Source organism: Pan paniscus, chromosome 5 (genome assembly GCF_029289425.2).
Source record: "Pan paniscus chromosome 5, NHGRI_mPanPan1-v2.0_pri, whole genome shotgun sequence".
In the NCBI taxonomy this organism is placed as follows: Eukaryota; Metazoa; Chordata; class Mammalia; order Primates; family Hominidae; genus Pan; species Pan paniscus.
Genome location: NC_073254.2, coordinates 33,060,741 through 33,088,424, shown reverse-complemented (window position 1 = coordinate 33,088,424; position 27,684 = coordinate 33,060,741). Strand labels below are relative to the sequence as shown.

The 27,684-nt window shown below is 39.1% G+C and overlaps 1 protein-coding gene and 1 non-coding gene across 5 annotated transcripts in view; one reads left to right on the top strand and one right to left on the bottom strand.

The window, feature by feature from the left end:
• Window positions 1-27,684, bottom strand: part of RNF144B (ring finger protein 144B) — a 191,951-nt gene that overhangs the window by 40,092 nt on the left and 124,175 nt on the right. For all 4 annotated transcript variants that reach the window (XM_034961523.3, XM_034961524.3, XM_055113213.2 and 1 more), the window contains one exon: window positions 1,120-1,224. In XM_034961523.3, the coding sequence (XP_034817414.1) occupies window positions 1,120-1,224 (105 nt within the window). The remainder of the gene's footprint in view (window positions 1-1,119; window positions 1,225-27,684) is intronic.
• LOC112440289 (small nucleolar RNA U13) lies at window positions 27,072-27,173 on the top strand. The gene has a single exon (XR_003028464.1). It is a non-coding gene; the product is annotated as a small nucleolar RNA U13 (small nucleolar RNA).

Here is a 27,684-nt window from a genome sequence, read left to right as displayed (position 1 = left end):
CTTCTGGGCCTCAGTTTCCCTATCTGAAAGCAACACCCAATTTCATGAGGTCTGTTGAGAGGATTAGGTAGTATACTGGCAATGAAAACAACTGGGGGGTGGTGGTGCCTGGTGCAAAGCAGGTGTTCTGTGTTTGCTAAATGAACAACTGATTTCATCTGTTTCTTGGGATGTCGTTCAGAGGCTTACAAACACCCTAAGAATAAACAAGAGTTCATTATATTCTAATTTAAAGTGAGCAGAGTCTGAAGATTTAAAGGCAAACCAATAACCGGTGATTGAACAAACGAGGGGATATGAAAAAAAAAGAAAAAGACATTTCAGATGCCTGCTACAGATCAATTGAAAGGTCTCTACTCTTTGGAAATGGTTCAACTCAGGCTATCATTGTGGAATCACAATAGTTTATGTTTTCCATAACTGCAGCTAATCCATGGTCTATTTATCTTTAGGGTATTACAATTTACAAGACCATTCACTATTCAGCCTCTGTATGAGTCCATTCTCACACTGCTATGAAGAAATACCCAAGACTGGGTATTTAATTGACTCACAGGTCTGCAGACCTGGGAAGGTCTCAGAAAACTTACAATCATGGTAGAAGGGAAAGCAAACACATCTTTCTTTACATGGCCGCAGCAAGGAGTAGTGCTGAGCAAAGGGCAGGGAAGCCCCTTATAAAACCATCAGTTCTCAGGAGAACTCACTATCACGAGAACAGCATGGGGGAACCGCCCCCATGATTCCATTATCTCCACCCGATCCCACCCTTGACACATGGGGATTATTACAATTCAAGGTGAGATTTGGGTGGGGACACAGAGCCAAATCATATCAGCCTCCTAACTTCACATTTGGTAAATTTGATTTCTGGTACTTTTGCCTATTCTATAGCTTCTTCAACATTCAAGATGGTATATGTAAATAGAACTGAGATAAATGACAGCTTTAACAGTTTGTATAAAAAGTCCAAAGGTAAGCTGCAATAAAGTGCTCCTTTAAAAAGTTAACCTCTGTATTTTCTTGCTAGACTCCCTGGTAGGGAAATACATAAAGACTCAAGATCCTAATAAATAACATAAATAGGAAAGAGGGGAAGATGATGGTAGTCATTCATACCTCAGCTTCCTGCAGGGTCCCGTGGTTTAGGCACACCATGTCAGGGCAAGTGATGGGAGACCCACATCCTTCTCGGATTGCCAGCTGCATGTACTGTTTCAGGCACTGGAAGTTAAGAAAAAAAAAGACAATTACCCATTCCATTACAGCAGCAGAAAGGTTACATAACAGAACCACCACTGTGTCTTCTTCCTTAATTGGCTGTCCTGAGGCTCTTGTACTCAAGAAACATAAGTTATCACAAGTGTGAATACTAAGAGCCATCACTTTGGAAAGAATGCAGAGACAGGCAATTAATTATGTATGACTTCATCTTAAGAGTTTATTCAAGTCAGATTTCCCTATGCTCACACATTTCAGCCACCATAGATTAGGAAAAGAAAAAACACTATTTTCTAACCCTAAAGGCCCCCTCCTTTAAAAAAAAAAAATGAGTTCCTAATTCCATTTTTACCTAGTGGTCCTCTCCATCAAAGTTTACCCAAAACTAGAACAGAACACTGTGACCCTTGCACTGAGCTAGCCACACAATCAAAGTAAGCTTAAGGCAGTGACATTTCTAGGACCACGCTTAAAAGCAAACACACCTGGAAAAGATAATGTCAAATTTGGGAAAGTCAGGTGACTTCCTGCTGACTGGGGACAGCAAAGATAACTTGCTTCCCAAAGACAAGAGACACATTGTCCCAAAGACATTATCCCAAAGACAATGAGACCTTCTAAAAAATATGGGCCTTGGTGGATGCCATGTTAAGGAGGTTGGAGTAGGAAAAAAGGCACTGGTCCCCTGGGGAAAGAAGAAATTAAATAGAAAAAAATAAACCCAGAGAAGAAATTGAATAGAAAAAAGAAACCCAGAGAAGAAATCGAACAGAAAAAATGAAACCCAGAGAAGACATTGAATAGAAAAAATGAAACCCAGAGAAGACATTGAAATAGAAAAAAGAAACTCAGAGAAGAAATTGAATAGAAAAAGAAACCCAGAGAAGAAACTGAATAGAAAAAAGAAAACCAGAGAAGAAACTGAATAGAAAAAAAGAAGCCCAGAGAAGAAACTGAAAAGAAAAAAGAAACCCAGAGAGAAGAGGGAGAACACCAGGAACAAAGTTGGTCTGCTCACTGCCTGTTGTGTCTGGATGTTGGACAGTGGGTGAAGATGTGAGTCTGACTGAAAAGTTAAGAGAGGGACTGATAGCTTTATGGAAACCTGTAATGCCTCCCCCTATTCCTCTCTATGCATCTGCACAAGAAATTGAAGGCAGTAGTTCCAGGAAATAAACCTCTAAGTAATTGGTTCTTCAACTTCTACTAATTTGCTCATAATTGGTAAACCTTTTCTACATGCATGACCAAAAAAAAGTCAAGTTCAAATGTTGAGGAGTACATTCCACCAAAAATACTTAAGCCAGCCACTGAAGCAATGACTCTTACAAAGTGGTGATTATTTACAACTGGGTTTAGATTTTTCAGATTTATACATTTATGTATCAACTTACTGCATTAAAAATATTGCTGTTGCACCAACTTTTTATAAAAGCATGAGCCAAAAGTAAAATTCTAGGGTCATAATATTGATGATGTAATTGTGAAATCTATCCCTGTTATTGACCATCTTTACTCATTTTTTCCACCTGAAAATAAAACTAGTATCACTATTATATTACTTCAGAAAACTAATCATGTATTTATCTGGTTATAAATAACTTACAATGTACTGATGAATCAATGACTAGGGCAAACCATTTAAACCAGACTTGTATCTCTTCAAATAGTTAACAGTTTTTTTGTCCAAGGAGTTAATTTTTTCTATAATATTCATCACAGCAAAAACTAGAAAATAACCTAAATACCCAAAATAGAACACTGAAATAAATGTTGCTAAATTTATGCGATAGAATGTGCAGAATCATGAAAAGTCTTCAAATGATATTTAAAAGACATGCACAAATGCTCATGATTTAGTATAAATTCAGGAATAAAAGGTATCTGGGAACAGGGATCCTCTGCAGTCACTCCTCTCTTGCACTTGACCGCCATATAATTACTGTGTTTTAACCCTGACTTCCTTGTTCAACAGAAGGGTGAAAAATCACTTGCTCTAGGATTTACTGTGCCAAACATGGTATCCAGCAGCAGCAGCAGTGGGACATAGAAGAGAGCAGCAGCAAGAAAATATGGGGAAGAATGTCAATGGGCAGGCGAACACCCAGGGAAACAGTCAAGGCGGCTCACCAAAAGGAGTGTTTTGCCAGGGGACAAATGAATGAACAGTGTGAAAGCCTGTCCATCCTGTTCTGCTGCTGAGGACATCTCAGCCTTCCATCAGCCACACCTGTTCCATTGTTACTGCCTTGATTTTCCCGCTGACCCCCAGCAGCCACTTAAAGAAATTTAAGTAAAAAGACTGAAAGATATAGTCTCCATGCTCAAGGGGAAGGTGTTTGAGGAAAACAAAGTGAACAATGCAAAGAACTTCAGATCCTAACACCTGGGTGGAGGGTCCACTTTACTAGGTGACAATGGGAAAATGACTTAGCCTATGACCTAGACTTGCTTTCCTTAATTTAAAAAGTAGGGACAATAATACCTGTTATAGTTACCTCACAGGGTTTAACACACACACACACACACACACACACACACACACACACATACACGTGAAATTTATATATGGAAGCCCTTCATGAATTTGCAAATTACAGAATAATAGGTCATGTTATTACTCCTCTTCTCCTGGTCTTAGACTTTCCAACAAAGACTTTGTGGGAAAATGTTAATCCTTTGACCTTCTGAGATATCCTTTCTCCACTCCCTGCAAAGCACCAGTTAAACCACTTAAGGTGGAGAAGCTGTGTAGACAGAACAGATATTTGTAACAGAATATCCCAGGTGCCTCTATGCAAGGCTCTTCTTAGAAATATTTGGGTCTACAGAATAAGTTTAGCATTAAATAGGAACTAAAGATACTAAGTGAGTCCTTATAGGCAAACACATTCATTTCAAATATAACTGCAAATGTGCTAAGTTGAAATATACACCTTCCCAAGAGCTTATAATGGATGTGCCTCTTACTAATAATGTAATGTTCCTAGGTACACTACAAACCACAATATATCAACTAAATGAATTTTGAAACTTCCTATAAGCACTCTCCTGGCCACAATATTATATGACCCATGATTTTGGGTGAGAAGTTAGACCTCTGTACACTGACTCCAGGGTTTAAGTACACATACCCTTTGTTTTTAATGCTAAGAAACACTGGTTCAAGATAGAGATTTGTAAGGGCAGGTTGCTAAGTAGTCCTACAGCACAGGCACTTGACACTCCATCAGTGTGGGCATGCATTTCTATTCAAAGGCAAAGAGGGAAAACAACCAGCCCTAGTTATTGCTTTTTACTGAATTTTCAAGTACCCCAGGCTTGTTATATGCTGCCCATTAACTTTCACTAAAACATTTAATCTCGAGTGTCCCTCTCTTCTTCTGTATCTCTGGCTAAAAAGTGCAAAATAAGTGAAAACGTTCACATGAATCCCATGTGCATGTCATACAAAACACAGGTAAATGGTTAACAATTCTAGGGGGGAAAACTGGCATCTAGCTTATAAAGAGAGAAACAAAGAAAACAAAAACAAATTATAGCAATGCAACAATGGCAAAATAAAATAATCACTATTAACAAAGAAAACTACCACCATTTAGTCACATTTTGAAAGTTACATTTATTAAGTAGCATTCAACAGATATTTAAATAAGCAATTTTTTTAACAGGTAACAAATGGTAAGGAAAATGTTTCAAATAGAACATCTCAAAACCCAAATGACCCAAGGGAAAAAAACCTTTTTCTTTTGTATAGTCAACATTTTACTTAGTTTGGTAAAACACAGAATTATTTTTAGGCCATGAAGGGTCATGCAAAATAATAAGGATTGTTCGTCAAACTCACTCCACAACCTTTAAGGATTCATATGGGATCTAACCAAAAATGTAACCAAACACCTGGTGAACCAGACGACTCATATTGTCTCTTCCAACTCTGAGAGTCTATGAATTGTATGCAATGGAATCTACTCAGAAACAGGTGTCTCCTAGACCCCTTTCAAGGGTATCAGATTCCGATGTACCAAAGTCACAGGCATTCTTCATATAAGGTGTTCTCACCTATTATGATGGACGTGGCAAAAAGGGTCACAGTGTTAAGACAAAGCTACTATGTACCTACCCAAGAACAAATCACAGGAGTGGGCAGGGAATATATGTATATTTTTAAAAACGTACTATATAGTTCCTCATTCTCTATCACTAAATTATGCCCTACCTAAAGTTTTTTTTTCTAAGAAAAAATAAAGCATTATAATCAGTAGCCAATGAAACTGGATTCCAGCCATGTAGGTTGAAGCACAAGCTCTAAAGTGTCCTCTACATCTTGAGCCAGTCATTAACCTCTCTAGCTACAGTGCTCTCATTTATAAAATGGGACAATATCACCTGTCTAAGCTGCTCTCAGGGAAAATGGAGAGTCCCCCATTCACTTTGAAAAGTGAAAAGAGGTATGCAAACGTAAAGTATAATTGGAGAATGGAATAGATGTTTCTGAATAGGCAGGCATGCAGAAATGAAAGTCCACAGACAAATAGGAACCTTAGAAAAGCTTCATGAGGGTGAGGTGAATAGGTAAGAGAATAGGTACTGTTGAGAGGAAGGAGGTAATGAGTGCCATTAGTTGATTTTTTTTTTTTTGAGACTGGGTCTTGCTCTGTTGCCCAGGGTGCAGTGGCACAATTATGGCTTATTGCAAACCTCAAACTCCTGGGCTCAGTGATCCTCCCACCTCAGCTCCTGAGTAGCTGAGGCTACAGATGCCTGCCACTACACTCGACTATTGATTGATTGATTGAAATTGGGTCTATGTCGCCCAAGCAGGCTGGTCTCAAACTCCTGGGCTCAAAGAATCCTGCCGCCTCAGCTTCCCAAAGTGCTGGGATTACAGGTGTGAGCCACCGCAACTGGCCCATTCATTGAAAATTTAAGTTGACTTCCAGGATCTTAGATGCTTCTGGATGCAGGCACTGGGGTCCTGTGGTCAAAGGAGGACTGTCAGCCCACCTGGCTTGAAGGTGAGTTGGTGAACTACTGACCTAGGTTTTCTCATCCATAGCTCAGCCAAGTGGGAAGGAAGGTGATGAGGGGGAATGTGCCCAAAGGCCAAAGCCCAGACAGGTCTTGAGTACCTGTTTTGCTTTTTATCACTCCAGGTACAATGCAAACATTGAAGTACATATTCCATAAAATGTAGACTAACATTTCCCTGCCTCAGTGCACAATGATATCACAATGTTTCCAGTGTGTTCTAAATAACATCTCACACTGAGAACAACATTCTGTTTATTCCACTTCAGACTATGATCTGTACACATGATCCAAGAATAAGACTGCCTTTGTTAGATGCTGTTGAGTTAAATTATTAGCACAATTCAAGATAGTATCTCTCCCTACTCAAAAGCCTATCCAACACACCAAAAGCATCCTGGTTTGAAAATATTCAGACAAATTAACAACCTATAGCTAGGCAGGAAGCTGTTTCCTGGTATAGTCCGACCCTAAAATTTTTCTTACAAAACCCCTTTCAGATACCTTGGCTTTTTCACCAATATGAGATTACTTAGGTGACCAACCTCCCCCTTGTAGGTGTTGGCCAACCATATAGGACATGAAAGGACTGATAGGAAAACCTGGCACCAAATGATTAAAGGAAAAAGCACCAAATCAAACAGCAAGCCATAAATAAACACAGTTTAAAAGAGACCTTGGTTTGACAGTTCTCGTCCCTCATCCCTTTTTATTCCAGAAGCCTTCCCTGCCTCATCCCCTAGTGTGGCAGCACACCCAGCCCGTCTGCCCTCATAGCACCCTAAGGCCCAGCTCGCACTGTATTTTTCAAACTGCGTGCAAGGGTGTATTCTTGGGAACCCAAGAGTTCTTCATGGCAAGATTTTCCCATTTTATGTTTATTCAATGCTCTTAATAAAAGCATGCCTGGAACCACCTCAGGAAATTTCCTATTTCCACCCAGTGTCCGTGCTAACCCTTGGTCTGTGGTGCCACCCTGCTTTGCCATGTACGGGTGCTATCATTGTCACAGGCAAATGAAAAAAAGAAGAGAAGAATCTGGGCCCAGTGAATGCTGAACACGTCAAAATTTTTAGTGATTCCAACAGAGAAAGGTGACAAGATCACTGAATTACCACTTAGTCATTGGAACACATCAAACTCAGAGCCTAACTGGAAAAAGCAATTTACCCAAAGTTAAACATCACTCATCACATTAATGTTAACTTACATTTTATTGGTCTGTAATTTTATTTTATATATATATGTGTGTGTGTGTGTATAATATATTATTTTTTTTTTTGAGATGGTTTCTCACTCTGTCACCCAGGCTGGAGTGAAGTGGTGCGATCTCAGCTCACTGCAACCTCTGCCTCCTGGGGTCAAGCAATCTTCTCACCTCAGCCTCTGAGTAGCTGGGACCACAGGTGCGCACCACCATGCCAGGCTATTTTGTATTTTTGGTAGAGACAGAGTTTCGCCATGTTGCTCAGGCTGATCTTGAACTCCTGAGCTCAAGTGATCTGTCTGCCTCAGCCTCCCATAGTGCTAAGATCTCAGGCATGAGCCACTATGCCTGGCCTTATTGGTCTGTAATTTTAATCAATATTAAGTTTGTATAATTATTGTGGTGTTCTTATTCTTTAAGAGATATATGCCTAAATATGCTTATATACTACTTAGTATCATGTTTGTATAAGTTTTCGTAAGACTCTAATAAAGGAAATTTTAAAATAGTTTGATATTAAGTTCCAATTCTTTTCCCCTTCAAAAGGAAGCCACATAAAATCATCAAAAGGAGGGAGAATGGACTGATTCTCAATAGCAGTGAGGCTGGTGGTATTGCCTTCTCACTTGGGGACATACTAGAATATCAGACTATCCAGAAGGAATTTTATAAATGATGCAACCTCCCCCGCTCCCCAAATTCTCCAGAAGACTTGGCTTTTCCTCCTCTACTTGCCAACCTTTCTATGATGACCGTAGGTAACACCAGATGTTTATTGTACACATGAGCAATGTAGCACGCCCAGCATGCTGCATTGCAAATGACTATCAACTTGCCTGCCTCCTCTATAGCCTAGAAGCTCCTTCTAGATCTAGATTATATCTGCTCCTCTTCATGTCCCCTACAAGCACCTAATCAATCACAGGACCTGGCACATAGTAGACACTCAGGCTTCTCTGAGAGCTGGAAGCCTGAATCCAGCACTTACTGGTTGAGTATCCCTAATCTGAAAATCCAAAATCTGAAATGCTCCAAAATCCAAAACTTTTAAAGCACCAATATGGTGCTCAAAGGAAATGCTTATTGGAGGATTTTAGACTTTAGATTTTCAGATTAGAGATGGTAGACTAGTAAGTATAATGCAAATATTCCAAAATCAAAAAAAAAATCAGAAACCCGAAACACTACTGGTCCCAAGCATTTCAGATAAGGAGATAGGGGATACTCAGTCTGTGCTCAACTTTGTGGCCAAGCTCCTTCACCTCTGATAACTGAAACATATGAACCCACCCAAACACACATCCATCCTCTGTTCTTCTTTTCTTGACACATAGGAGCCAACTCTGCTTTTCTGGTTCCCATCTCCTCCTGCCTTTCAGGAAATTTACCTATTCATACCTGTTTTCTTTCCTATGTCTTGAATTTTGTCCTGTCTATACTTGAACATGTTCAAAATATCCTAATCAAAGAAATCAAAGAAAAGTCATAATAAAACAGCATAGAACAGCCCTCTCTCACTCCTCTTCCTGGCTGTATACTGCCTTCTTCACTCCTCAGCTCTTCACAATCAAATGTTTGAAAGAGTTGTCTTCCCTCACTCCTTCACCAATCCCATCCCAACCCCTCCCTGCCACTCAACTGAAGTGGCTCTAGGTCACTGAATCCAGTACACATTTCTTCCTTCCCAACCTCTCAACAGCAGTATCACACACAGCTAACCACTCCCACCTTCCTGAAACCCTTTTTCCCCTTGTCTTCCGGATTCCATACTCTTCTGGTTTTCATTCTTCCTCTCTAGTCACTCTTTCTCAATCTTCTGCATTTTCCTCAACTCAACTTTTAAATGCTGGAATTTCAGGAAAGGACCTAAACTCTCTTCTTTCTACACTTTCTTCCTGGGTCGCCTCATTTGCTATATAGAACCAGTTGTGCTAGTCCACTGCCTATTTGCTCTCAGGAGAATATATCCCAAAAGGCCAGTGGTTCCCTAGCAGAGAGCAGTGCCCCCGAAGAAAATGATCTAAGCCTGGTATGTTTTTATGGACAAGAAACACTGGAAGATATGGGACACTACTGGGAAGGGTATCCTTAATAAAAAGCCATAGGCAAGAGGAGGAGGGGTGGATGGACAGAGGATAAGGAACTTCAGAGATAACATTCGCCTGCCTTACTATTCAACTACCTTACTGACAATGTTTCTCAAACTTGAATGTCCATCCAAGTTATTTGAGGATCCCATCAAAAATGCAGATTCTGATTCAGTGGATCTTGGGTGGGGTCTGAGGTTTTGCCCTCCTTGTAAGCTCCCAGGTCTCGTTGGTGCCACTGGCACACAAACCACACTTGTAAGTACCAAGACCCATGTCAAAGATTCTCCACATCAGCTTTTTAATAGAATTATCTGGGAAGGTTTCCAGAAGTCCAATGCCCAGGCCATACCACAGACCAATTAATTCAGACTCTCTAAGAGAAGGATCCAGGTGTCAGTGTATATTATATATATAGCATTATTATATACGATATGTAAATATTATATATTTTATATTATGTCATATGTTTTATTGAGATATAATTCAGATATCTATAACTGAGATATAATTCACGTACCCATACAATGCACCCATCTAAAGTGTACAATTCAGTATTTTTAGTATATTCACAGTGTATAACTATCACCAAATTTGATTTTAGAACATTTCATAATCCCAAAAGAAACTCTGTGCCCATTAGTACATGCTCCCCATTTCTCCCCCAGATCCTCCATGCACAGCCCTAGGGAACCACCATTTGACTTTCTGTATGTATAGATCTTCCTACTCTCTACATTTCATATAAATGGAATGATACAATGTATGGTCCTTTGTCAATGGCTTCACTTAGCATAATGTTTTCAAGATTCATACATGTTGTAGCATGTATTGGTACTTCATTTATTTTATTGCTGAATAGTATGCCATTGTGTGAATATACCACATTTTGTTTATACTTTCATCAGTTGATGGACATTTGGGTTGTTTCCAGTTGAGTGGTATTATGAATTATGCTGCTATGAGCAAGTTTTCATGTGGACATACATTTTCGTTTCTCTTGGATATTTACCTAGGAGTAGGTATGGTATATGGTAACTCTATCTTTGCCTTTTGAGGAACTGCTAGATGATTTTCCAAAGCAATTGCATCATTTTCCATTCCCACCAGCAGTGTATGAGAGTTTCAACTTCTTTAAATTCTCATCAAAACTTGTTATTTTCTGTCTTTTTTATTATAGCCATCTTAATGTGAAGTCGAATATCATTGTGGTTTCGATTTGCATTGCCCTGTTGGCTAGTGATTTTGAGCATCTTTTCACATGCTTATTGGTAATTTGTACATCATCTCTGAAGAAGTCCCTATTCAGAACTATCTATACTTTCATCTATTTGTAACTGAGTTATTTGTGTTTTTATTACTGAGTTGTAAGAATTCTTTATATATTCTAGCTGTATCCCTTATGAGATATGACTTGCAAATATTTCCTCCCATTCTGTGAGTTATCTTTTAACTTTCTTGATGATGTCCATTGAAGCAAAAAGGTCTTTAATTTTGATGAAGTCCAATTTATCTGCTTTTTCTTTTGTTGCTTATGCTTTTGGTGTCACATCTAAGAATGTCTTGCCTAACCCAAGATCATGAAAATTTTTCTATTTTCCTATGTTTTCTTCTTCTAAGAGTTCAATAGTTTTAGCTGTTATAGGTGTATGGTCCATTTTTGTTAATGTTTGTCTGTGGTATGAGGAAGATCACAGACATCTTAATTCTTTTGCAAACAGATATCCAGTTGTCCAGCACCATTTGCTGAAAAACATTTCTTTCCTCTTTGAATTGTCTTGGCACCCTTGTTGAAAATCAAATGACAAAAAATAAGATTTATTTATTTATTTATGGACTCTCAATTCTATTCCATTGATCTATCTGTCCATCCTCATGACAGTATCACAATGTTTTGATTACTGTCGCTCTGTAATCAGTTTTGAAATGAGGAATAGAGCTCTCCAACTCTGTTCTTTTCCCAGATTGTTTCACCATTCTAGGTTGCTCAAACTTCCATAGGAATTTTGGGATAAGCCTAGAATTTAGTTGGAATTTTTACGAGAGGTGTGTTGAATCTGTAAATCCATTTGGGGAGTACTGCCACCTTAACAAGTCTTCCAATCCATGAAGATGTGATATCTTTTATTTAGTCTTTTAAAATTTCTTTCTAGAGTATTTTGCAGTTTTCAGAGAATTTTCTACTTTGGTAAATTTATCCCTAAATATTTTATTCCTTTTAATGATATTGTAAATGGAATTATTTTCTTATTAATGCAATTATATTATTTCTTACTAGTATATGGAAATACAATTGATTCTGTACATTGATCTTATATTCTGCCACCTTGCTGAACTGTTATCAATATTTTTAAACTCTTGAAGTGATTCCCATTTGCAACCAAGTCTAAGCACCACTAGTTCAGTACCACCCATGCCCTCCATTCTAATCAGGGAAGATACTTTTATGCCCCTCATCACTCTTTTCTACCCAACCTCTCCATAGAGAATACAAGCATTCAGCTAGTTCCAAAAGAAACAGCAAAGGAAGCTTAAGGGGGAAATTATATAGGCAAAATTTAAAACTCTGATTGAGAGCCTTTAAATACTTTAGCCCAAAATAGTGCCATTACATTTTCTGGAAAAGATTACTACGATCCACCTTGTAAGTTTGAGGACAGTCATTCAATATGGGAGATTAAATCTGGACTCCAATCAAAAGTACCTCCAGTTCCCACCAACCAAGAGTGATCAAACACGTCTATCTTTATCTCAAATGATCATGAAATATCTAAATTAAGAAACTCTATGACAGAAATAGCTCTGAAGAGAAACCCATTGGAAATGCTGCAGCCTGGTCCAGGCTTCACAAGAAAGCCAAACAAATTTGCTAAAATGGAAGAACATTCCAATCAGAGCAGTGAACTGGCACTAGCGTTGGAAAAATCTGCTTCCAATTTGAGTAATTCAATCACTCATCCATTAACCTTTCAGAGGAGTTTCCTTTTGTCCCACTTGTGCTGCCTTTCTTAACAGAAGGAGGCCCCACTTTTTATACTAATCCCAAAGAGATCCCTCTGGCCCAGGTGCTATCTTATGACACAGTATGCTTAGAAAAGCAACTGACCATTCCAGGAGAAAGAAAACAACAACGCTTGCCAAGTTTACATCCTTCTACTTTCTCCAAAGAAACATTAGCCTTCAGAACTGTAAGCCCTCAGCTGACACCAAAGCCTTAGCACACAGACCCAGCACAGACAGTGAGAATAAGCATACCACGGATTCAGCATAGCCAGATTCCACTGAATTCATTTGTCATTTCATTCTTCCTCCTACTGTTAGAGTCTCTGCTTGAACTGTTAGCGCTTCTGAAACTCTAAAAGTGCACTTAAGGTCTCAGCAACAAAAAAAAACAAAACCCAAGTTAGTAAAGGTTCAAGAAACCCCTTCAACCATGAGGTATGGCTATGCTAGTCACCTGAATAAAATATAACCATTCAACCCAATCTAAGCAAACACATTGAGTACTCACATTCCACTAGAGAATGCAGAATGAATATTAAACTACACCATGCAAAGGACAGCAGGCTAAACAGACGGAGAGATATGTGATAAAGCAAGCAAAAAGTTAATGTTAGAATCCGCTATGATTTGAATGATGGTGTCCCCTTCAAAATTTACGTTAAAACTGAACCCCCACGGGAGGTGATTAAGTCACGAAGACCCCACTCTCATGAATGGAATTGGCACTCTTATGAAAGGGCTCAAGGTTAAAGGGAGTGCTCTCTTGCCCTTCCATCTCTTCTGTCATGTGAGGACACAGAATTTCTCCCCTCCAGAGGAAGCAACAGTAAGACGCCATCTTGGAAGCAGAGAGCCGCCATCACGAGACACCAATCCTGCCAGCACGTTGATATTGGACTTTCCAGCCTTCAGAACTATGAGTAGTGGATTTCTGTTGTTGATAAATTACCTAGTCTCGCGTATTTTGTTATATCAACACAAAAGGACTTAGGCACAATCTAAGAGATAGTTGGTATACGGTCAGCCCCCTGTCCTCAGATTTCACATCCATGGATTCAACCAACCATGGATAGAAAATATATTTTTAAAATCACAATAAGAAATACACAAAAAATACAGTAGAAAACCCATTTATATAGATTTACATTGTATTAGATATTATAAGTTACCTAGAGATGATTTAAAGTATATGGGAGGATGTACATAGGTTACATGCAAATACTACACCATTCTATATAAGGGACTTGAGCATTCATGAATTTGGGTATCTTTGGGGTGGGGAGTGGGAAGGGGCTTGGAACCAATATCCTGAAGATACCAAGGGATAACTCTACAGGTATTTGTTGTAAAAATCTTTATCTTGTTTCATAACAAACTATTGTACAATTTTTTCCATCTTTTTAAAAGTTTTTGTTCTTTTTCACCTTCAAGAATAGAAACAGGATGTTGTACAATATTTTAAAACTAAAAGCAAAAGATAAAATTTATGCCATTCATCAAATCTCAGATTTTAATACTGCTTAAAAGCAGAAATCCTATATTTTAAATAAAATCTGTCTCAGTATTTAAACCAGTTTGAATAAATTATAATGAAATAATATCTTAATTAAAACTAATCATATATATACCTACTATATATCTATACAAATTAAAACATTTTTAAATAAAACTAGTGGTAGCAATATTAATAACTATCTGAATTTTTGAAATTTTAAAAGAATATTAACACTGTATAAGTGACAGAATAAAGCTAACTCATCACCAACATTTTTTCCTACAGGATATAACCTACAAAGCCAGCATGCAAAATAGCTCATATTAATGACCCAAAAGTTGGGAAAGAGTGACGCTTAACAGTTTCCTCAAGAAGATATTATTTCTATACATGGAATGATAGGAACAAGGGACATCAGTTAAGAATAGACCTAACCCTTAAACTTCCTCTTGAGCTACATTACAAAAGAGAATCTCTTAGATTTAAGAGAACTGAACTCTGAAAAAGTAGAAAAGGTTGGACAATGACTAGGTTGGTTATTAGAAATCTCATTTTATTCAAAATTATTTTGAAATAATGATATTCAATGACTCCACAGCAAAATCAGCATCTTTCTAATTATAAGTTACATTGCATCAAGACCACGACTATTCCTCACCTCACAATATCCCCCCGAGGATTTATCCTGGAAAACCTGAAATTTTTTTTAACATTTTCTAAAAAGCAAGTTTTTAGAAGTCAAGGGGCTTCATATTGAGTGGGCTTTTTTCATATTAATTGACATAATTTGAACCAGTCTTCCTTTTCTGAAGGTTATCAATACCATAAACCGTAAGATAAAGTTTTTCAAAGGCTAGACATCATTCCATATTAAAACAATCTTTAATTAACACATTACCTAGGGAAAGCAGATGTTAAGCTATAATTTTTTTTTCCATTTGCAGAAAAGGTCTCTGTGCTCTGCAGTAACCCATGCATTAAACACCCTCAACACAGAAGAATCACTTGGAAACAACTGTCAGACTGAGGTCCTCTTAAGAACACCAGTAACTTCCACAGACACAATGCGCCTGGAGGGTGGGAGAACATCAGTCATTGAGGCAGAAGGCCTGGCCTTGAACCTTGACTTCAGTTTCAACATCTGAAAATATGCTAAATGCACTGGGAACTTCCAGTTGTGTAAATCAGACCTCTGAATGTCTCGGCCTTGGTTTCCTCAAATAACTTACCCGAAATCACACAGTGGAAAGTTCACAGAACACTCATGTTCATGCTCAATCTCTAATATGAGGCCATGGCCACCACTATATTCTGATTACATACTTTCTGTTCTCTGAAAAACTCCTTGGATTTTTTAAACCAGTAGTTCTTTACATTTGTTTTGTACTGACTAAACTTTTACGTATATAAAATCAGTAGCCAGTTGTCAATTTTGCATTTTATAGGCTATTTTCAAGCTTTAGACATTTCAGGTTAAGATCACAAAAGCCTAATATGGGCCTTCATCCATTTTCACGCTAACAAAAAAAATTTAGGAACCACATACTATGCGCTAGGCCATACATTATATATTTTCACAGAGCTTGTTTTTATTTCTTCCAAACGACACTATGATGTAGGGATTAACATTACAGATCCTGGGCAAGTTATTTAACTCTGAATTGGTTTATCTGTAAACTGGAAGAGTAAATGGGGGAAAAAATAGTACCCTTGCATATTACATATTATATGAAAGGTACTCAAATGCCCTTGCTTTTCCTTCCGTAATTTTTTTAAACAGATGAATAAAATGAGGTTTAAGCAGATTGAAAAAATACCCTACATTCATGTAGTAAATACCTCACACATATTTTCCAGAAGAGTCAAACCAAAAAGACCTCCTTACTGTGGGTGGGAAACGATTCAAAACCATGGAGGCTTTCAGTTAACACAGAACCATGTATTTCCATGGAAATGAGGCACTGTGTCTCACCTGATTCCAAGGGGTACACTGCATATCCGGAATCCACATAGATAAGCCTTATATAACCAATCTTTAATGAACTGAAATATACAGAAAATGGGATTTTAAAAAACTGAATTTTCTAGTTAACTCACCACCCTTTTTCAACTTGCCTAAATTTTTTAAACCTCCTTTACCTACTTAGTAACATTTTGTCACTGGACATGAATTTTTTTGTGTGATAAGGCATCTCCCTCAGTCTGAACACCACCATTTTTTCATTCATTCATGTCTTCTATGTGTAATATACTTTTCTAGATATGGCCCATTTTTTTCTAACTTGATTACTATTAATACCAAGGTATAAAATCAGTTGAAACTATACTGGCACTGAGCATACTGTATGTTTTTTAAAGATAGATTCATGAGATGAGCTTCTCTTACAACAATTTGCTTCCTCCTAAAAAGAGGAAGTATGGATTAAACCATGAGATATGTTCTTTTCACATACCAGATTACAGAAGGTGAAAAGTTGGAAAATACCCAGAGTGTCAAAAGAGAGGCCTCTGTTCCTACTCTGTTGGTGGAGTTGCCAAGCTGGTGCAACAGTTTGGAACAGTAATTTGGTAACACATACTGATTTAAAATGTACATCTATTTTGGTTAGGCAATTCTATTTCTAAAAAGTTATCCTAAGGACAGGTATTTTCACATTTATATAAGTAAAAAAAATGTATTCATAATAGCAAAAACTAGAAACAACCTTAAAATCCATTATTTAGGAGGGGCCCAGTTAAATAAATTTTCATACAACCATATCATAGAACACTATACAATACTTAAAAAGGAAGGTTGGTCTGTATATTTTTGCACAGAAACTTGTCCACAATGTACTATGTTTGTAAAACTCAAGTTAAAAGTATCTGTAGTTAAAGATCCCATTTCTCTATTAAGTGATGTGCGTAAGTACACAGGGAAAGAGTCTAGAAGAAAGTATAGGTGGGCTGGGCATGGTGGCTCACGCCTGTAATCCCAGCACTTTGGGAGGCTGAGGTGGACAGATCACCTGAGGTCAGGAGCTCGAGACCAGCCTGGCCAACCCCCTCTGTACTAAAAATACAAAAATTAGTTGGGTGCGGTGGCGCATGCTTGTAATCCCAGCTACTTGGGAGGCTGAGGCAGAAGAATCACTTGAACCCAGGAGGCAGAGATTGCAATGAGCCGAGATCACACCACTGAACTCCACCCTGAGCGACAGGGCACAACTCCGTCTCAAAAAAAAAAAAAAAAAAAAAAAAAAAATATATATATATATATATATATATATGTGAATCATGCACATGCTTTTTGAGGTTTTTTGGTTTATTTTTAAATTAGCATGTGTTACATTTATAATTAAAAATTATCTTCAATTTAATAAACCAAGAGAGCCCTGAAACATGATTATTTTGTACCTTCAGGGTCCTATTTCTTCTATGAGTACTAGCCATGATTTTTAAAAATGTACTTTCACTGGGCACGGTGGCTTATGCCTGTAATCCCAGCACTTTGGGAGGCTGAGGCAGGCAGATCACAAGATCAGGAGATCGAGACCATCCTGGCTAACATGGTGAAATCCCGTCTCTACTAAAAATACAAAAATTCCCTGGGAGTGGTGGCACGTGCCTGTAGTCCCAGCTACTCAGGAGGCTGAGGCAGGAGAATTGCTTGAACCCGGGAGGCAGAGGTTGCAGTGAGCAGAGATCACGCCACTGCACTCCAGCCTGGCAACAGAATGAGACTCCGTCTCAAAAAAAAAAAGAAAAGAAAAGAAGAAAAAAAAAGAAAAGAAAGCTGACAGTATCCCAAATGGATAGGAAAAAAGAGAAATTGGGGCACAAAAATAATTTAAATACTCCAGGCATCAAAACTGCAGTCTGCCATACACATGTATCCTAAGTTGATAAGGACATTGTTCTCCGAGCTCTGCTTCAGCCTGCCATGCTTCCCTCCTCCTGCTCCAGCCTTGCCCACTTTCAGTCCATTCTCTATCCTGTACCGACGCCATCCTCCCTATCTCATTCCCAAACAAAGCCTTCCAGTGGCTCCATAATGTTTTTTTAACACAGCATACCAGGCCCTCCATCTAGTCTCTGCTTGCCTCTCCGGCCTCCTGCCTGAGCACACCCACACTTCCAACAATGTGTCCCAGGAACATCTTCCGGTTTGGTTCCTCAGCAGGTCACTCTTCCCTGATTCTGTGTTCTCACATGTGGCTGGCCTCTTTTCCCTGGAGCACTGTTCTCACCCACAGCCCCATCAACAATGCCATCAAGCAATCCCTATTATCTTTCAGTCTCAGCCCTTAGGAAACCTCCTACCTCCCTGAGTCTATTTTAGGTGGGTTTCTGTATGCTTTATAACACATTGTACTTCCTTTATCAGAGGGTCTACTGCCCACATAACAGCAGGGCTGGTTGTGTCTGATGACTGCCACTTGCTCCACAATTAACACCATGCCTGGCACACACTAGTACCAAATGGATCAGTAGAGTCTGGACAAAGGTGGGAATAGACTTAGAGAATATTGGAATAAGGGTGCAACTTCAAAAGAAGAAATACATAAACTTTGGTGACTTAGTGGCAACAATGGAAAAGTTCTCTCATCAGAAACCAACTTTTGCCTGCTCTCTGGTCATGATTTGCATGTTTGGCCAGCCTATTACATTCTGATATGTGGTTTGAAGAATTAAACTTTGGCAAAGGCATGCTTAAGGGGGGAAAAGTCTACACAACATACAAGCACAGATCACCAAACTATCTTTTCATAAGTTTCTTTGTAAAAAGAAATAAAATTCTGTTCCACATTATAACATCACCCCTTACCCGAATACCAAGCCTAAAGTACTTGTTACGCCTATGATCGAAGTAAAAAATGTTATGTAGGCCGGGGCGCAGTGGCTCACGCCTGTAATCCTAATAGTTTGGGAAGACAAGGCGGGCAGGTCACTTGAGGTCAGGACATCGAGACCAGCTTGGCCAACAAGGTGAAACCCCATCTCTACTAAAAATACAAAAATTAGCCAGCATGATGGCACCTGCCTGTAATCCCAGCTACTCAGGAGGCTGAGGCAGGAGAGCTGCGTGAACCCAGGAGGTGGAGGTTGCCATGAGTCAAGATCGTGCCATTGCACTCCAGCCTGGGGGACAAGAGCAAAACTCCATCTCAAAAAGTAAAAAAAAAAAAAAAAAAGGTTATGCAAGTGAAGTTTGTCCCAAAAGAATTCTGTCAACCCAAGAGGGTGGGGGAGGGCATAAGTTACTATTTCTTTTTTTTTTTTTTTTAATTAATTAATTTATTTATTTATTTTTTCTTTTTTTTTTCTTTCTTTTTAATTATACTTTAAGTTTTAGGGTACATGTGCACATTGTGCAGGTTAGTTACATATGTATACATGTGCCATGCTGGTGCGCTGCACCCACTAACTCGTCATCTAGCATTAGGTATATCTCCCAATGCTATCCCTCCCACCTCCCCCCTCCCCACCACAGTCCCCAGAGTATGATATTCCCCTTCCTGTGTCCATGTGATCTCATTGTTCAATTCCCACCTATGAGTGAGAATATGCGGTGTTTGGTTTTTTGTTCTTGCGATAGTTTACTGAGAATGATGGTTTCCAATTTCATCCATGTCCCTACAAAGGATATGAAGTTACTATTTCTTAATATACCTATGGCAAGAAGGTAAGATATGTTAAAGTATGTTCAAAGAGATCTACCCAGAAAAAGAAGAGTTTTCCAGGGTCTTTTTTTTTTTTTTTTTGAGACAGTCTCACTCAGGTGCCCGGGCTGGAGTGCAGTGGCAAGATCTCAGCTCACTGCAACCTCCACTTCCCGGGTTCAAGCAGTTCTCATGCGTCAGCCTCCCAAATAGCTGGGATTACAGGTGTGCGCCACTGTGCCTGGCAAATTTTTGTATTTTCAGTAAAGACAGGGTCTCTCCATGGTGGCTAGGCTGGTCTCAAATTCCTGGCCCCAAGTGATCCACCCGCCTCGGCCTCCCAAAGTGCATGAGATACCACACCTAGCCAAATTTTCCAGTTTCTATAGAATTGTGTAAATATACTAATAAAGCAGGAATATAACACACTTAAGGAATATATCACACTTTATTAGTTAACTTAGAGGCAATGGGATGAAAGGCAGACCCTGTAAAGGTCATGAGTTGCTCATTTTGCAGAGAAAAAAAGAAAACACTTTTCTGGACTATATAGGTGGAGGCATTACCAGAAGAAAAATAATAATTCACGGATTTGTGTCTTTAACTGTGTTCCCTAGAAATTGATTCAGGGATGGAGAATTCCATTTAGAAGAGTATGGGGTATACTCTCACCAAAGTCATGCCTATAAGGAAGTAAGGAGAATAGAAGTGGGCAGAGGGAGATCCTGACCCGCCATGCAGCTGCAGCCAGGGTCTGATCTGGCCCTACATTCCAACAGGGTACTCTCAAGGTAGGAAGGGCCCTTCGCAGCGGCACCTCATTAAGCTGAAAGGGAAAGACCTTTATATCCCTGTAGCAATCAGTCATTGTTCCATAAGCCAGTCCCTGGGAAATGGAGGATAGAAACATTGCCCTGAAGAGGGATCCGAGTGAATGCCACAGTTTCCACTACAGTCATGTTTCCATCCAAAATAGAATAAGATCATGCTAATTTGATTACAGGACCTAAATGTAGAAGATAAATGCATATTAAAATAGTAACTAGTAAGATGAATGATATATCTTCCTTACCAAACTGAAACCTCCCATAGGAAAACAATTTGGCTGGTTAAAGTAATTGAAGATTCTCAGCTTAAAGAAGAGAAAATGATGAAGAAAAAGAAATCATGGTTTTAGAAAAATCTCAGGCTGGGTGCAGTGGCTCACATCTGTAATCCCAGCACTTTGGGAGGCCAAGGCGGGAGGATCACTTGAGGTCAGGAGTTCCAGACCAGGCTGGCCAACATGGTGAAACCCCATCTCTATTAAAAGTACAAAAATTAGCCGGGCATGGTGGCAGGCATCTATAATCCCAGCTACTCAGGAGGCTAAGGCAGGAAAATCACTTGAACCCAGGAGGCAAAGGTCACAGTGAGCTGAGATCGCACCACTGTACTCCAGCCTGGGCAACAAAATGAGATTCTGTCTGGAAAAAAAAAAAAAAAAGAAAAAGAAAGAAAGAAAAAGAAAAATTCCAAACCAAGCCACCATTTTTACAAATGAGGAAATTCTAGAGAAATAACTTGATTCGAGTCATAGAGTTATTGACAGAATTGGAACTAGTAGCAGGCCTACTTATCTCACTACTAGATAGCTCACTATTTCCTACATTGGACTGAGCACTATAGGAGAATTTTTCATGAGTAATCTGACGTCCGCCCTCTAAAAAAAAGATAACCTTCATTCAAATAATATGCAGCTAGTGAGTAGAATTAGATTTCAACCAGGAATAGTAAAATTAGATTCTAACCAATTTTATTTTAGAGAGTGGAAGTAACACTAATAGTTAGAATTTACATAGAAACCAGTTTCAAATGAATGTAGAGCAAAGATGGTTTCAATTTAGAAATTTCCAATAATTGAATAGTCAGTACTATGGTATGTCCCAATCCTGGAAATTATCAGTGAAAAGCTAGATGACCACACTAAAAAGAGTAGAGCTATATATGCTAGCTGTATTCTGGCAGTGTACTAAGTAATTTATCTAGATTATCTACTGTAATCTTCTATATAATCTTGTGAGATGATTTCTTATTATCCCTATATTACATGAAAGAAAATGACCCAATAGACAGCCCAAAGACATTAACCCCTACCATCTGCTGGTCCAGGCCACTATCATCTCTGGCCTGGATTATTACGTTTGCCTTCTAAGTAGTCTTCTTGCTTTCACCCTGGCCCCTGTAGTTTATTCTCTATGCATAAAGGTTAATTTTGTGTGTCATCTTGGCCACAGGATGCCTCCTATATGCCTCATTTCTGGGCATGTGTGTGTGTTTCTGGATAAGATCAGTGATATAGCTTGGCTCTGTGTCCCCACCCAAATCTCATCTTGAATTATAACCCCCAGATGTTGAGGGAGGGACCTGGTGGGAGGTGACTAGATTATAGGGGCAGTATCCCCCATGCTGTTCCCATGATAGTGAATTCTCACGAGATCTGGTTGTTTGATAAGTGCGGTGCTCTCTTTCTCGCCTGCTACTATGTAAGACGTGGCTGCTTCCCCTTCCACCATGATTGTAAGTTTCCTGAGGCCTCCCCATCCATGCAGAACTGTGAGTCAATTAAACCTCCTTCCTTTATAGATCTCAGGTATTCTTTATAGCAGTGTGAAAACAGACTAATACAATCAGCACTTGCATCGGTAAACTGAGTAAAGCAGTTTACCCTCCCCATTGCGAGCAGGCATCATCCAATCCATTAAGGGCCTAAAAAGAACAAAAGGAGGAAAGAATTCATCTCCCTGCCTGACTGCCTGAGCTGGGACATCAGTTTTCTCCTGCCCTCGGACTGGGACTTATACCATTGGCTCTCTTAGTTCTCAAGCCTTCAGACTTGGACTGGAAATACACCACTGGTTCTCCTGGGTCTCCAGCTTGCAGAGAGAAGATCATGGGACTTAGCCTTCATCTCCTACTACTCCCCCTACACACACACACACACACACACACACTTTTCCAGCCACACCAGCCTCCTTTGCTGTAACAGAATACACCAAGCACACTCCCAACTTAAGACCTCCATACTGCTTCCCTCTGCCTACAACCCTCTTCTCCCAGATATCTGTATGGCTTGTTCCCCATTTCCTTCAGGTCTCTGCTCAAATAACACCTTATCACTGAGACTTCCCTGATCATCTAACAAAGTAGAAGTCCCTCTTCCCCACAGCACTCCTGACCCCCCTCACCCTATTTTTCCATAGCACAAACCATCACCTGACTTCTGTATTTACTTGTTAGCATCTATGTCTCATATGAAAAGTTGAGTTATTTGAAAACCAGGGCTTAATCTGATCGTTCACCACTATATTCAAACCATCAGAACTATGCAAGACACAGCAAATATTTGTTGAATAAATAAAGCCTAAGCTACCAAACTTGAGACCCATTCTCTTAAATGCCAAACCATACTGGCATCCCAGAAAATGACTTCTTTCATTAGGAGGGTGGGGGAACTAGAAGATCTAAGGTCACTTACAATTCTAGGACTATGATGCTATGACAAAGACATTAGGGCCTTAATAGTATGGTTTTCTTCTGCTGTTCTTTCCTCTCTTGCCACATTTTTTTACTACTTTCCTTGAATAAGTAAGTGGTAAGCATTAGGCATGGATGAGATCATAGGTCCAGGAAGCCAGCTCCTCCTTGAGTCATCTCTAATCCATTTCTCATGCTGTTACTGTTTGCTCTTTTTCCACAGATGCCATCTGACCCTGCAGTGGCTCCGTTGTCAGTGGAAAAATATAGTGCCAATAAAATCGGCATTGTAAACCTGTGACTTGACCAATAAATACAAAAGTCACCATAGTATTGTCATTAAATCTCTTAATGGATATAAGCAGTGAGTATATTGAAGTTATTTCACAAACAAAGATAAATTCACTGATTTACTGCTAACCACCCCAAGCAAAGTTAAGGGAAAGCATAAAACTAACCTTGCGGCTGGGCACGGTGGCTCACGCCTATAATCCCAGCACTTTGGGAGGCCGAGGCAGGTGGATCACGAGGTCAGGAGTTCAAGACCAGCCTGACCTACATAGTGAAACCCCAACTCAACTAAAAATACAAAAAAAATTAGGCAGGCCTGGTGGCACATGCCTGTAATCCCAGCTACTCCAGAGGCTGAGGCAGGAGAACCACTTGAACCCGGGAGGCGGAAGTTACAGTGAGCCTAGATCGTGCCACTGCACTCCAGCCTGGGCAACAGAGCAAGACTCCATCTCAAAAATAATAATAACAATAATAATAATAATAATAAAGAAAAAAACTAACCTTGCAAGCAAGCATATTTGGGTACCAGAAACCAACAGAATAATACAGTGCTTTGAACTGGCAGAATTTAGTTCGGCCCATTTAATAGTAGTAGAAGACGTGGGAATCTGGAGCTGGAGAATTTGAAAGCTTTGGGAAAGGTTGTCAGGTCTCATGACCAGAAGAGGGGACAGAGAATCGTTCTGTGGCATTGGCCTTGAGTAAGATCCCTCATTATTTCTTGTGGTTCCAGAGAATTCTCAATAAAAGGTACTTAAAATGATACTAGACTAACATATCAAGCCAACAAGTAATTATATTATTATGTTCTTGGAAGTAAGCAAGTTCTTAAATATGTGGTACTTTGAAACACCCTTTCATCTGAATCTTTTATATCCACCATAAATGTGCTCATCTATTTACTGTCAAAGTTGTATTGGCACTTTTTTTTCCCTGTTAAGTCCTAATTCTAGATATTTAGTTTAAATATTTCAAAGCCACACTTTGAACAAATCCAAAAGAGACATTTCTCTCTATCCTAACTGCTAATCTCTGAGTATCTCAGAATAGCAGTGAGGTTGTAATTACCTATATAACCACCTTTTTATAAAAGGCTAGTGAGGAAGCCAGTCAAATCATTATAGGCTTTCCTTTCTCTGAAATCTTTTTGAAGAACGTAACAGCTCAGCACACTGATGGATCTTAGGAAATAAAGGTAGGTATTGTCAACCCCTCCGTCTTACAGGCAAAGAAACTAAAGTCTAGAGAAGGCAAACAACTCGCCCCAAATCATACACCATCAAATGACAAAGCCTGAACTTGAGCCTGGGTCTTCTTATCTCCATATCTGCATTCTAACACACTATGCTATACTGCAAGGGAGAAACAGAGGTAGAAATAGGAAAGTGGCATTACTTTCTCCTAATGCAGATAACAGTTAGAACCCAGGAAAGATCCACCACAGATTCATGCTTCATTTGAAAGTTACCAAACTGTGTGCACATACACATTGCAAATCCTCCCAAACTGTAAATGTCTCTGCTATGGTTTGGATATGGTTTGTTTATCCCCACCAAAATTCACATTGAAATTTCTTCCCCAGTGTAGTAGTGTTGGGAGGTGGGACCTAGTTGGGGAATGGCTTGGTGCCACTCTCTAGGTAGTGGCTGAGTTCTTGCTGTGGCGAGAATGAATTAGTTCTTGCGGGAATGAATTCTTAATAGTTCCTGCCAGAGTGAGTTTTTATAAAGCCAGGATGCCCCTTGGGTTTTGTCTCTTTTCACATGTCCACTTTCCCTTTGACCTTCTCTGCTGTGTTTTGACCTAGCATGAGACCTTCACCAGAAGCCAAGTAGATGCCAGCACTGTGCTTCTCTAACTTTCCACCTGCAAAACTGTGAGCTAAAGAAACCTCTTTTCTTTATAAATTACCTAGCCTCTGTATTCTGTTATAGCAACACAAAATGGACTAAGACAGTCTCCCAAACCAACTGTGGGCTCTTCTTAAAGGTCACCCGACAGGCCCCAAGGGAAAGAACGGCTTGGTCTAAAATGTTTTATATTTCCTCTCACTTTTTAAACATTGGAAAATCCATTTGGCTCCAAGAAATGAATAGTAAAAGGAGTTCTAACTACCTAGAGCCAATAGAACGTAATGGAAAAAAGGCAAGAATATGGCTGGACTTTATTTTCTTTTTGCTTAGCACATCCTGTATTTAATCTGAAAGGTAAATAGGCCATGCCCAACATACCGACTCTTTTCAGGTGAAATTATCTAGGTTATAAAAACAAGCAACAACTGTGTTTTCACTATTCCTTAATTCACGGCTGACAGAAATCACTTCTAAAATAAATCAGAAGCAAATATTGTACACAAGAGAGCAAACTCACAAATTTCCATTACTTTGATAACTGACTTGTGAATTTATTTCGCTTGAATTAACATTATGTGGCATTATCTGAAAGAACGCATTGCAAACCCAGAAAAGGAAAGTTAGAATTTTCATATTTGGGTTATTTAAATATACAGGCAAAAGAGAGGAAGGGAGAGACAGATACTCTTTGCATGTCATAAACAGACAAACATCCCTGAGATATTTAACCTTCAAAATAGAACAAGTAATTATGCTACATCTTTTTCTCTGTAACCCCAAGACATCAACCTCTTTGGTTCTGTAATACAACTCATGTTCTATGACGTCAGTCATGCCAGTAAGAACTATGCCCAATTTTTCCTGTATATGCAGCTTCTCTTGCTTTATATTACACTTTATTCTGCATATTAAAACTGAGCAAACAGTCTAGCAGAAACCATCTTCACAGCTAGAACATCCTTTAACAAGAACCTAGATAATATTGATGGCTTATTTGAGACAACATCTACCACATTCCTTTCCCTGGATGTTATTTAAATCAAGAATTACCTACATGAAATAATTTAAAGCAGTGTTCTTCAGAGCACTGGTTGTGGGCAATAGATGTTCCACTCAAAAGGGTGGCACGGTCAAAGGGAAATGCTTCATCAGAAGAAGCTAAACAAGATTCCCCTGCTTTCCCTTTAACCACAAGATTTCACAGAGCCTCTAATATGCAAATGTGCCTTACATCCCTCCAAGAAAGGAACAGAAGAACATTGCAGTTCCCAAGCTAATTTGACCATGGAACATTTCATTCAAGGATATCTCTGTTTCCCAGAGCTGGTGGTCCATGGAACACACTTGGGGCATCTATTTAAAGGCCAGGTCTCTCTAAAGATAAGGAAATAACTGATTAACATTCAATGGTCAAGTCAGATACTCCACATCTGTCCCTTCTGCATACCCAGAGTATACTGCACCCCCTATTTGAAGCACTGTGAAGGATCCTAGCACCTTCATTTTACACAGGAGAAATCAGAGGCCCAAAGAGATTAATCATGTGCCCAATTACACAGCTGAGTTGGGGTAGAGTTGGAATTGGAGTGTGGTGATCTTGGAAACAACAACAAAAAAAGCTAGGCTCACAGCAAAATGGCCAGGGATGCCTCTTACAGAAGACAGGACAATGACAGAATGTTGTTAAAGCTTTATTAAATCCAAGAAAATATACCAGTATAGATACTCTTGTAGTTCATAAGCATGATGATTGGCTTCTCCCAGTCACATGAGATATGCCTCCCTCAAACCTGGTTACACCATAAGCACATTATCCATCTAACATGAAAAGAAAAAATATATACATTACATATACCAGTATATACCGGCATAACATCAAATCTAGCAGGAAGATCATTACATGTGGATACTCCCTGGGGCAGGGGGGTGGTTCTCAGTAAAACCATTTTAAATATATGGTAGGAACAAGCAATTGGGAGATGTCATCCAATTCTATTTAAAAGTAGAAGTCAGTAGTATGTGGCATATGAAAAAGTTACAAATTTCTTTTCAGCCTCGAAAATACAAAACATTTGATACTGAATACAGATGCAAATTAAAGTCTGGGAAGTATTAGACACATTTTAAGTCATTTTTTTAAAAACAAGAAATAAATCTCTAACCAAAAGAAAGTTAGAGGAGTATTTCAGGTGAATCTGATTCAAATTACAATTTTACAGACACTAATGTAATCATACACCGCTTACTATTTTGGCAGCTCACAGGTAACAGGTAACAGGATGCCAGGGAAAGTTAATGTTTCTAGGTGCAAAAGGATCCAAAATTGAGGGATACC